At 42.3% G+C, this 13,468-nt stretch overlaps 1 protein-coding gene across 1 annotated transcript in view; it reads left to right on the forward strand.

Moving 5' to 3' along the window:
* The window catches only part of LOC119162172 (neuromedin-K receptor-like), a 412,470-nt gene that overhangs the window by 65,685 nt on the left and 333,317 nt on the right, over positions 1-13,468 (forward strand). The window contains exons 3-4 of the mRNA XM_037414641.2: positions 11,614-11,724; positions 12,183-12,345. Coding sequence (XP_037270538.2) covers positions 11,614-11,724; positions 12,183-12,345 — 274 coding nt within the window. The remainder of the gene's footprint in view (positions 1-11,613; positions 11,725-12,182; positions 12,346-13,468) is intronic.

Consider the following 13,468-nt stretch of genomic DNA (forward strand, 5'->3'; position numbering starts at 1 on the left):
CGCCACGTCCACAGCGTGACTTCTCCAATATATGCGTTCGGTTCGCGTACGCATTAATACCCTATATATCTTGTAACAACTCGATGCTATAAATTATTCGGGTAGCACTTGTCCTAAGTTCTCTTACGTGCTCGTATTTTTCTGTAGTAAAACTAACATGTGTTCACAAGAAACGTTTTAGCGAATCGCTTGAGAAACATCTGTACGCTTCAGCACTGCCGTGGCGTCCGCCAGTTTCTCGGTTATTGCGGAGTCTTACCTGCTTTCTGTCCCATGAATAAGTTTTGCTTAGACGTGCTGCCACTCTCCACGGTGCTAGCGTCTCCTTTTATAAGCAAAATAAAAATTGTAAAAAAACCTTGCTTTGTAAACACGTTACAAACGTTTCGAGTGCTTCTTTTTCTGTGCACTGCTGAGACAGCTGCACTTATGGATACCGGGAATGAAGGCCTATTGATCTCACCCTAGAGTTTTTTGCTGCACCTCGTATACGTTTATTTTGGCTTTAAGAAAAAAACGAGCAAACACGTTGATGCCAGCCGCAACGTATGGCACAGACAGCTGCATCATTAGATAGCCCAAAGCTTGTGACTCATAAATGAGCGGGCCAAACAAACCCTTGCATATATACCTTGCATTATTGCACAAGCACATCAATCAGTACTGATATAAATCAATGAGGCACGATGCTACAGCGAGATTGTTCTTATCGACCTCTGGGAAACAAATATCTGCGAGGATTTTTAAGACTCAGTTGAGCTATGAGTGAGTGAAACAACTTTATTCGGTCCACAATAGACGCGAGTAAACTCAGCGTCACCTGGCTAGGCCCACTCGGGGACCATCAGGTTAAACCTGACGGCCCTCGCGCGGGCCCTCTGGACGGCCAGGATTTGAGAGGTCTGGTCCTGGGCCTTAATGAGTCGCTTCATTTCCTCTTGGGTGAAAGGGGGACCGGCAGAGGCGCAGCCCCACAGTACATGCTCGAAGTCCGCATAACCACCACACAGGGGGCAGTCCGGGCTTGGAAACCGTTCAGGGTACATTGTGTGCAGTGCCACAGGGCTCGGGTAAGTGTTTGTTTGTAGCAGTCGGAGAGTAACAGCTTGGGCCCTGCATAGCGAGGAGTGTGGTAGAGGCAGCAGTCTTCTTGACAGAAGCACGAAGACGAGCCAGGGGTAAATCTCTGCTCGCCAGTGCCCGCTTGGACAAGGATCGAGCCTGCTTCGTCGATGCTGCTTCGTACATTCAAGAAGAAGCCTTCTCCTCAGTGGTCGTCGACTGTGATTGCAGAGTCATCAGCTGCGCTACCATCCGCACTTCTAGTTCCAGCGTTGAAAGCAGGTTGCCATTGCTCTTGCATTGACGGACGGTGTACATGACACAATTTATTCAGACTCCAAGGCCGCTATCAAGGCCTTCCAGATGGGCATGGTGGCTCCCCAGGTCCTACAGATTATTCAAAAAGTCAAAGACCTCAAAAATCACTCATTGGTCTGGTTTCCTGCGCACCTTGGAACCATTGAGGGTGCCTCGCTCAATCCCAACGAGGAGGCGCACTCGGCTGCACGAGGTTTGACTGACCGTGTGCCGGGTAACGCGTCATCTCCTGGGCGACCTGAGCCTCTCTGCTCGTACAACGAGATATGCAAGCACCACTCAGTTGAGCTATATAACATTTTTGTGCGTCTGGAGCAGTTTCGAAGTAATGTTATCTATGAAAACTTGTACTTGATTAATTAGAAGTTGCACAACTTGTTGAAGATGAAATGTTGCAGCTGGAAGTGTAAAGAACCAAATATGAGAGTGTCTGACCCTGAAACGGACTTGGCCTTGGTGCTGTGGGTGATGGCACAGAATACGCCGAGTACTCAGTTGTGACATGAGAAGCTGGCATCAAGAAGTCGTGACGTGAAGTATTATGAGCGTGGTTACGGGTCACGGCGTTACTTCTGCACGAAAACAATATATAGGGTATCTTGCCTACGTAGGTCAGCTGGGTCTATAGACCATCGCCTCATTGACTCGAAGAGCTGTCCTTGTTGGATGGCTGTATACTGCTCCCAAGAGTAACTGAAAGATGTGCTGTACCCATGCAATCTATTGCGACTGAAAAAAAAATCATAAGTAGCTTGTTGTTTTATCACAATTACCTGAAAGGAAGTTGTCACACTTCCCCTTCCACTTCCACGTATTTGGTTGGTAAAACGGATTAAGAAGTTCAACCTTCAATGACACCACGTGAACTAAAATATTGAAATATTGGAAAGGTACACTACACTGCTTTTAGTTTGCTACCCTGCAAGTGGGGTTGACAAGCAGAAAGGGAAAAAGAGAGAGAGACAATTCACACCGCACACATAGGGCAGGGTTTCACAGGTGCTCGCTCACTGATGTTTTCTTCACGTACTGCAGGAGGGCTCGTGTGCCTTTCAACGCTGATTTACTATTGAGACCATTTTCTCTTTTCAGAAAAAAAAAAGCCGATCTTCGAGACTCTCTAATGTACACTGAAGCCTGCGATCTTGTTCATATTGGGTGAAGTGGCACAAGAGAGCCTCAATAGTTTCTATACAGAAGCACAGAATAATATTCGGGCTTAAGCTGACTCATTTTGCACCTTTGGGATATTGTCTGATATTAATCGTTTTGTATTTCGTTTAGTTTAGCCTGTTTGAAAGGGGAAAAAATATTCGCACGTTAGCGTCCAGATACGTGCTCTCCCGAGGGTTTAGATCGACTAGCAGCGGCCCAAGTTTTCTCTTTCTATCAGCATTTACTGCGGGAGAGAATCATCGTCAGTCAGTAAATGACACTGTTTTGATAAAAGAACGACAAAGGTAGCACGACGGCACACGTTTCAGAGTTAATAAATGACACTGATAGACACAACCGATTTTCGCTGTAGTAACTACCGTACTTTCACTTACTAATGTCACGTAGGGGTTCTTGCAACGGAAGGATTAGTGTCTTGCAGGGGCGTAGCCGAAATATTTTTCAGGGGAAGGGGGGGGGGGGGCTCAGCTGTTATTATGTATGTTCGTGCGTGCGTTTGCATATGTGCGTGTATATATACGCAAGGAAAACTGAAAATTTTCGGATAAGTTTGAACCTTTCCCCCTGCTTGGCTACGTCACTGCATCTTGCGGTAAACATGCATAGTGTTAACGCCTGTTTGATCTGTCTCCTTCAAATTCGATGTGTTATACATGGACCAACCTTTCTCGCGTCTAAGGGGGTCATCACTCATAGTAAGATATAAGACTGACCATTGCTTCTAATACGCATTTTCGTTTATGGCTTGCGCTATCAGTGAAGTATAGTACAAATGTAATCAACGTGAGGGCTTTTACTTGAGCATGTAGGCGAGCACGTGCGACATCACTCAAGGGTAATATGATGCCAAGCCTCGTGTTACCCCTCTTATCGTTACTGCTCTCTCTCGATCCTCGGAGTCACGTCTGCAAAAGCGATACTTGCAGGTGAGGTACGCTTAGTAACTCTAACGTAAGGTGATACATAGTAGTGTAGCGGTAAGATATATAGAGGAAGGGGCGGGACTATATTGATCGACTACTATTTGCCAGACCAGGCACTTTTGTCAGATGCAGCATCAAATGGGCTTAGAAAGCCGGAAAGGTGCGCTATTTCTTGCACAGCTAATACAAACCAAATCAACGTCCACCCAGCAATAATGTCGTGCTTAGAAAATATGAAAAAAAAAAAGAGTGAAGCCAAATGCGCATAAACTACTACGAGCAACACAGAAAAAAAAAAGGAGATACTTTGAGCGCTGCGCCAATGACTGCGGTGGCTTGTGGCGCCTTCAAAAACAAAACAAGATCGCCAAACTCCAATTAAGACAGGCCACTCTCAAAAGCGTATCAGTTAGTGTCTAGGTTCGAGCAATACTTCGTATAAGAACATTTTGAAACTGGTAAGTGCTAATACTGGGACAAGACGACGACTGACAAAGCCCTACTTGCAACTAGCAATTATGTAGTATTGTAGGCGTCACCGAAAAAAAAATTTCATGTAACTAAACACGTTACTTGTTACGCTAACGAAACAGGAACGCGTTACTGCTGCACGTTATCTCCGAAAAAAAAGGGCAATGCTTAGCAGTTACCATTACACGGAAAAAAAAACGTAACGCACGTTATTTGTACCATTCCTCAGAATTCTCATTCCAATCAGAATTCCAATCAGAATTCCAATCAGAATTCTCAGGCAGTGTGTCTTCCTTGTTGGAAGATACAGTTAACGCTCTTATAAATCTGATAATTTTAACATAAAACACCAACCCGAAAAACTGTCTCACATGAAATCCTTATTTAGGGAAGATACTTTGCACGAATACTGCTGGATTCCAGCAATACTACAGGGACCTGAAAATTTGCGCGTTGGAGGTTTTTGTGATGGCTCTGTGACATTTGGGGCAGCCATTTTCTCAGCGGGGACTTAAACACAGAAGGATAATTTGTCATCTGCAAATTAGGCGTTACGTCACTATTATTAAATATAAAGTAAATCTGATTGTAGTTTCTACTACCGAGACAGTTGATCAAATACTGCATAAATAAGTGTGAAAATAAATAAATAGTTAACCGGCTCAGTTCCACCAAAAATATTATTAGCACACGTATAGAATATTTCCCCTTTAGGCGATCATTGTCGCAAATATTGCGAGGGTTTTTGAATGGGCGTTCAATGCCAAGCTCGTTCACTCAAACATTACCTATAGACACAGCAGAAAAAAGCAAATTTCATTTTGAAAAGAAAGTTGGTAACCAACGCTAGAGTAATATGGAGAGAAGAGAACGTTCCGAAATTAAAGCATCTTGCGGAGTGGTACCAAGCCTGACGGAAGGGTGAATCTGGGCAGTCTTCTTTCGTTTTTCAGTTTTCTTTTATCTCTTTCTCCTATTTTTTTCACTTCAGCAGTTTTTTTTTCTTTTTCTTTTTTATTTCTGTTTACATCGATTATTGTCAAGGCATTTGAAGAACGAGAAGAAGATTTTTTTTTTCTTTTGTGCGAGCGCGTGCTCAAATGGTCATGCTATGCGTGGGTTTGCCTGCACTACGCCAAGCTACGACAGCATACGACAACCCAGCCACCTGAATCGCCACAAAATTAAGTACAACTGGTTATAGACTTTAAGCAGTAGCTGCATTCAAAGCTGTCATCGGGCAGCTTTTCTCACTTTTTAATGAATACATCCACACCTGCAAAAAAAAAAAAAAAAATAGGCGCTTGACGGACACTTTCGATGAAACGCTGAGCACCTGGCGCGCCGGTAGCAGTCCGCTGCTGCGGCGAAAGAAAGTCAGGGTGAGCTCTACGAAAGTAACGGCTATGTAAAGAAGTATTTTTGCCGAAAACACGCGGGATAAAAGGAATAAAAGGTAACGATTAAAGTGACACTTCACGTCACAAAAAAAAAAAACCGCTATCATAAGAATGTTACCCATTGCTATACACAAATGTTAACGATTACGTTGCCAAGTTACCGGAAAAAGTAATCCATCAACAGTAACACTGTTACTTGTTACGTGTTAGCGCGAGTAGTGTACTTGCTGCGACCGAAAAGCGCATACATGTAGTTTCTTCTCTCATAATATGGTAACTGCGAATGCTTTAAAATTGATTTATGTGTTTCTCTCTTATACTTACGCTCTCTATCTCTCCCTTTTGATCCCCGATAAAGTATACAGGTTTCGTTAGAGTGGGCAGTGAAATTTATCGACGAAGCAAAAGCACTTGGTGTAGTAATATTTGGGGTTTTACGTCCCAAACCACGATATGATTATGAGAGTGACCGTAGATAATTCCGGAAATTAGATCAGCTGGTGTTCTTTAACATGCGTTGACGTCACACAGTACACGGGCCTCTATACCATTTCGATTCCATGAAAATGTGACTACCACGGTCGGGATCGAGCCCGGAAAACACTTGGTAACATGCATGATGTCTTTGGCAGAGTTCGTGAAGACGCTCTCAGAGCGAATTTCACTCGGTTGAAAAAGGTGGAATGAAATGAACAAGCGTTAAAAAGCTGGCCAGCATAATGAACAGGAATGAAGAATAACAAATATGGCTTATCAAAAGATAAAAAGCTATAAAAATTGTATAAAACATTCTTTGCTCATTGTCGATGATCTGTGCCTCTTGAGAAGGTCTTGTGAGACGTCAGCTTTTTTAGATAGTTCTTGCTCACCTTCTACAAGCGCTTTTCGGTCGGCATCAAGGACTTGTACGACTTGCTGCCTCACAATACATAGGCCAGAGTCGTCAAGGCAGGCGTCGAGCATTTTGGCCCTGATCAGTTTGAGAACACTATCGGCTCTTCTGTTGATAGGTTCAACTCTAGTTAATCAACTATACTTATTCATAACGACGAGTTCTTCGCGCAAATGGCGAGTATTTGCACTGGGTCTCACTTCGTTCCACAGCTAAGTGATCTCCTATTGGTGCGGCTTCACCGAGACTCCGAGGCTAGTGGGTTGCCCAATGTCACCAATATCGTACGCTTCAGTTTCAGTTTCAGTTTACTGCTTTAAAAAATTACAAGATCAACAAATATACAAGTGAGGGTCCCAAAGTAAACAAAAACTGTGGTGAAACCCTTCGTTATAATGCAAACAAATAGGGTAATAAATAATACAGCAGGCGAATGGAACATGTTGCAAAATCAAAACACGTTAGATAAAACGTCTACAATTGCAATAGTGCAACATAAAAAGTGCAGCGAGAGAAACCCAAAGGTAACTCGATCTGACAAGAGATATGATATGAGTACACTTAGTTGAGATTGTGATGTTTGAGGTCATTTTTAAAGATTGCAAAGAAAGCACGAGATTTTATAGCTGTAGGTGAATCATTCCAGTGATATTCCATTGGTGGTGGGGAAACTCTATTATTAGTAAAATTTCTTTCAGTCAACGCAGATGTTTTTTGCTGTAATTACTACGAACTGTGGGTAACAAAAATTTTTCTTAGCTGAAAATCTCGTCATATTCGCATTGTGCAAAACATTGTCACATGAACGGAAGCGGGAGGTTGTTATGAAGCAGTTCGTGGAGCATGACTATGTTGAACTCGAAAAAATAAATAACAGGGAAGATATTGTAAGAGTGTAGTAATACTGAAGCGTGGGAAGATTGTATGGAAGTAGAAGTGATCATGCTTATTGATTGATTTTGAATGCGTTGAATTGATGACAAATGACAAGCGTAGGTGTTTCCCCAAGAAGTAATACTGTAGTTAATGTGACTATGTGGTCTAAATTTCCGGAGTCCTCTACTACGACGTATCTAATTATTATATGGTGGCTTTGGGACGTTAAACCCCACATATCATTATCAATATGCACAAAGAAATTGCGTTCCTTGAGGCCTAGAGCTGTTCTGCAGTATCTTAAAAGATTTAACTATTGAACAATGTCTGTGTCATTATCAGACCTTATATCGATTGCATTACGGAATAGTTGGTAAATATTTGTTCGAAACAAATGCATATCCGAATTGAGTGCAACAATATAGGAACGTTCATTCAGCCTTACTCTATGCTCTACATTTCGCTGCATTGACATGGTGTCTCTTAATAAATTTCGTTCAATAATGTAACTATAAATACAACTATTTCGCTCGTTTTTATGAAGTAGGTACACATTTTCACCTTCCCACACCTCAAAAATATTGCCAACAATTGTGCTCGGAAGTCTTAGCCATCACCTTGTGTTACTATATATGTAAGGAACACGAACGCACTGCTTGTGAACTCGACACTGTTGACCAGAATGTGATACCTCAGCCGGATGAGCTGTGCACCTGTGTGCTCATAATTTTGTTATTCTCGTGACATGCGGTTGGGCAGTCCTAAACTGTGGCAGTGGAACGCACAGCACATACGAGCAATTATCAGGCGAAAAGAACTCATGTGTACGCGCAAACACTGCAGATGTGTGATTGCGACACCGAAAGTAATTTTCCATCGAAGGTATATAAAAACACGATAGCACCTTAACGCGAAAAGCCGTACGTTAACGCGAAAAGCCAAAGCTATTCTTTCATTAGTTAAATCCTCATTACTGTTAAGATTAGCACAACAGCACCAACACCTCCGATACAAGTGCTAAGTGCGAGCGCCAAAAAATGAATGAATAAAAAACCAGACACGGCGCTTAACTTCGAGGGCATTGGATTGCTCGGTCGTGCGTCGCCAGACATCTACAAGCGCTCGAGCCCCCTGTTGATCTGAGCGAGGAGGGTTAACGTTGCCTCAGGATAGAAAGAGTACAGATGAGAAGGACAGCGAGGTGATGAGGAGGGAGGAGGGACACTTAATTTGCGCACAACTGCAGCGAAAGCGCGGCTTCGTGACGCTGCTTGTTGGGCTGCACTACATAGGCCGCCTAAACGTCAGACTGAGTTATAATTAAGCAGTTCCTCGGTGGGCTTCTTTTTAGTTCCGTGGCGTGAACTAACTGGACGGTCTGCCTAATTGGTTCTACGTTCACGTATAGCAATTTGAAAGAGGCAAGTTAAGCAACAAGTTCTCTTCAGCCATTCTACGTGGCCTAAGATGCGTCACGGATTAAGTGCGTGGAAAAAAAGAAACAAAACTAGTGCTGCGCACTAATTTACACAGCTTCACTTTGAGTCGGCGCGGTGGAAACGGCAATAAATAGTATGCTCGTTTCTCTGGCCGGATTGGTAGAAAACGCTGATGACTGTGTGTGCGGAATAGAAAACACGATTTATATAGGCGGCTTGACGAAACATGAGGACCAATTATGCTGAAGTCTTGTTGCGACATAAACCAAACAACTCGGGAGGTATCTTATTTTGCTGTTAAAATATACACTAACGTGCGTATGTTCACAGTAATTCCTGCAAAGTAGTGAGTGTCTACGTACCCAGCAATAGCTGTACAAAACAAATCATTGTCGCTTCGAAGCGGCATTCTGAAACGTTAAGTTGGTAGGCGATCAAGTAAGGGGTTGACTGCCAATTTTGAAAGTACGCGTGAGCTAACTTACGTTTGAGATGGGACCTTTCTGCCAGTTTTATGAACGTAGAGAAGTGAAATTATGACTTGATTTTGAACTTAAGAAAAACAGCCTAGTCAAAAGCGATTCTAGAAAATATATTTGCCAAACTTACAACAGCTATCAAAGTTCACGCTTAAGAATAGCAGGCTTTATATAATTGGTGATACTTTACCAAGGACGTCAATTTGCTTATTTTTGCATAATCAGTTTTCATTTGAATAAAGGCATGTCAATAAGTTTTAGGTATAGAAGCTGGGTTCCTTTCCTTTTATTGTTGCTACAATGATGATTATAGCCAATTCAGTTTTATTGACACCTTATACGGTAACACAGTCCGCTCAGTGTTGCAAGAGATTTAAAAAAAAGAGACCCATCGTCATCATTTTGTAAAAATACACTGTATTTCTTTTGTATTTTTGTTTACTTTGTGGAAGATTTCTAATGAATATTTTAGAATGAACAAGGTATTTGTCAAGACAGGTGCTTAGGCAAAGTTTACCTAATGCATCTTTAATAACGAGACATTTCTGAAGCCTGGTCAACACCAAATCCTGAAATATCCTTTCTAGATCTTGAAACCTTTAGCATAATACCAAAGAAAATGGAAGATCTCACGTAAAGTAGTAATCAATGATATGCGAATCACAAATGAGGAAGGCGAATATGTCGCTTTAAAATCAGCACAACCTTACGAGGCGGACGTGAATTATACCGTGCATGACTTCCACGTGACGAGAATCATGTTTAGACGTGCCATTTACCTTCGTCGTCTATTCACGTCACGTGATACCAAATTTGGTATATGTTGAGCTAGTGAAACGGCCGCGAGCACGCTTTCAACGTAGCATGTAGTCATGTTTTACATGACACGCACATCATGATTGCCATGTTTGGGCGTGTCATATAGCTTCATCGTCCATTCACGTCACGTAATACCGAATTTGGTACATGTGAAGCTAACGAAACGGCTGCGAGTGCATCATGAGTGGGGCATGTACTCATATAGTTACATGACATCTCATGGTTATCATGTTTATACCAGTCACAAACCTTCGTTATCCATTCGCGTCCAGTAATACCAAATTTGGTATATGTGAAACTCGCAAAAACGCCGCCCGCGCATCATATGTGTCGCATGCAATCATGACTTACATGACATGCATGCCATGATTTTCATGTTAGGGTCAGTCACTTGTGTTCGCCATGTAGTTAAGTCATAATATACCAGTTTTGCAACATGTCAAGTGAACGAAACCAGCACTAGAGCACCAAGACTATGAATTGTGAATCATGACATTCATGACATGCATATCATAATTTTCATGTTATGACTAGTCACTTATGCTCGTCATACAGCCATATTATGCCATAGCTATTTTTGTATTTATACCATTATCGAAACAGAAAGGAGACCTAAAAGTCGTAGGCGGCTAGATAGATAGATAGATAGATAGATAGATAGATAGATAGATAGATAGATAGATAGATAGATAGATAGATAGATAGATAGATAGATAGATAGATAGATAGATAGATAGACAGATAGATAGATAGATAGATAGATAGATAGATAGATAGATAGATAGATAGATAGATAGATAGATAGATAGATAGATAGATAGATAGATAGATAGACAGACAGATAGATAGATAGATAGATAGATAGATAGATAGATAGATAGATAGATAGATAGATAGATAGATAGATAGATAGATAGATAGATAGATAGATAGATAGATAGATAGATAGATAGATAGATAGATACGCTCAAAGTCACCGAAGTTCGCTAAGAAATGCTTCGCATATAAAAATGCGGCATATTATGGGTAGTAGTCATGATGCCTCATGACAGAAGATGCTCTCTTAGTTTACACAATACTGTTGTACGCCCCCACGCCTTATCTACAGCACTGTGCCACAGTAGTTAGCCACACCCAGCGCCATGATTGTGCTTGGTACTATTTACCATCTGGGTTTACGTTTTGCGACCGCGGCCTTCCTGATGCGTCTGGCTGAGAGCGTCTATGTCGAGGCGAATTATTGTTTGATTGCAAAGGCCATATTGCAGCTTCACACACTTCGTCAGGGTAAAATTAGACTCTGAACATCCTCAGAAAACCATAAACAATAACCACAAGCGCTACTTTATATGAGTGCAATCCTTCGACAAGAGAGTCCGGTTCATACCGCATGTGAAGGCTTTGCAACAGCGTAGCCGGGGGAGGCACACTGGGCGCGTGCCCCTCCCCCCTTACCCCACCAAAATTTTTTATCACGGCATACAGATCAAAAGATGACTATTTTAAGAAACCCCCTCAACCCCCCCCCCCCCCCAAAAAAAAAAACATTCTGCCTATGCCCCTGCTTTGCAGTGATAGATGTCAGACCTTCTGTGTCAATGTCTAATGACTTTTAAATAGCCGTTTTCACCATACTTGTTCAGTCGCACCATTACATCATGATATTTTTTTAGTGAGTGAACGGTATGCTTGGCACTAGCATTCGCGATTCATTAAATTCGTGAGTGACTCCTTTCTTTCTATGTTTTTACTTTACAGGTGATCACAATGGTGTGCACGGTCCTCATCGCCTTCGTCATCTGCTGGATGCCGCTCCAGGTTATCGTACTCTATTCTCAGTTTGGAGACTCGAAACAACGGGACAAAGAGGTATGCGCTTTTCTCGTAAAATATTGGAGCGTTCCGAAACCCGTATCCAAGTTTAATTTCGTCCATTATTTGGCAGCTGCGCGCACGTAAATTATTTAAACTTATCCGGCATGCGTTGTAATGCCAGAACAGAAGAAGTAAAAATATACGTATAACAAAGAGGATCTGGCGGGTCTCAATTAGCGTGGGAGGTAGATAAAAGCGGAGGGCTCCCAGCGTACTGTTCATTTCAAGTGTTAGAGGTATACTGGGATGTATATCTAATAATCAGTTAAACGAAAAAAAAAACTTTACTGACGCTGACCCGCAGGAAAGTTTGCAGCACTACCCATGAGTTAATTAGGCTGCTTCCTTAAACAACGTAAACAGAGTCACCATTTTTTTTTCAGGAAGTGGTGAAATTATTGTTGAAAAACTTCACGTTCTAGATGTGCCACCATCTGATCCTTCGTTTTCAGATGCCGGACTGGTTCACTGAGGCGTCTTCAGTGGCGACCTACATCGCTTACTCTAACAGCTTGCTGAACCCGATCATCTACGGAGGCTTCAACAACAACTTCCGCCAGGGGCTCTGCACCGTGCTCCATTGCTACATGCGCAGAAAGCCCTCGCAGTTGCCCCGTGAGTAGCCCCCTCGCATTTCTCCCTCAGTGAGCTACTACGCAGTACAAGATGCGGCCACTCCGGGAGATGCCACTGCTAGCCTCACAGTGGCACCACCGATAGCCCGCGTGCTCGTAACAAAAAATAGAATCTACTTTTTTTTGTCTTTTCTGAACCCGGAGCTTTCAAGAATGCTCGACTTAGCTTGTGAACATCGTTTTAGTGGTTCATAAATGCATGCATAAGCATTGTAACGAGTAGTTGAAGTGTGGTCAAGCTAGCAGGTTGGAAATTCGATGTGACTTGTGTAAATGACCTGCACGACGGTTCACTTCCAATTTCCAACTAGAAATGAACAGAGGTTGTTATGCGTTAATTTTTCAGTCCTTACTTTTTTGTTTGCTGATAACGGAAGATTAAGGATAGGGTGCGAGTCACACGTGCCAATACATGAGCTGCCTAAATTTTAAGGTAGTAAAAATGATTGTCGATTTCGCCCAGAACAAAGTGGTGCGTACATTGTGGCGATCACATAGGAAGTCCCGTCTTCAAATGTCGCGGGGAACTTCGCGATAGCTGATAGAATTCGCACTTCACTTTGTTCCAGTGCTTCAGTGGCACTAGCTTCACGCAAATGAATTTAGTGGCATTGACCGAGGGACGTGGTGTATATTTTATTTGCATCCTTGTGTATTGAGAAATTTTTTTAATTTCTGCAACTTCTAACGGTGGGTGTTAAATACGATTAGCAGCTTCGTTACCAGTTGCGTAAGTGTGTGAGGGTATAGCCACTGAAGAAGGTTGGTTGGTGCAATCCATACTGCGCTTTTTTTTTCAGTTTATCCTATGTGCACTGAAAAAAACCTGTTTATGAATGTTACACTTGCTGAGACTGAAGTTTCGATATACTGTAGGTCGCGCGTGCTTCGATTGGTAGAGAGAGATGATTTTGTACTATGACATATGCGACTTGTCGCCACCTACAGGTCACTTACACTATTAATTCTAATTTCATGTCACTTAGCACATTGGTTTTAACTGACATTGCAACGTGACGTTATCACTTAGTCACATGAATTTCGTTACCCTCTGATGTAGCGACGCACTCTCACCGAATTTTTTTTTCCAAGGTGTACCCTCA

Source organism: Rhipicephalus microplus, chromosome X (genome assembly GCF_043290135.1).
Source record: "Rhipicephalus microplus isolate Deutch F79 chromosome X, USDA_Rmic, whole genome shotgun sequence".
Classification (NCBI taxonomy): domain Eukaryota; kingdom Metazoa; phylum Arthropoda; class Arachnida; order Ixodida; family Ixodidae; genus Rhipicephalus; species Rhipicephalus microplus.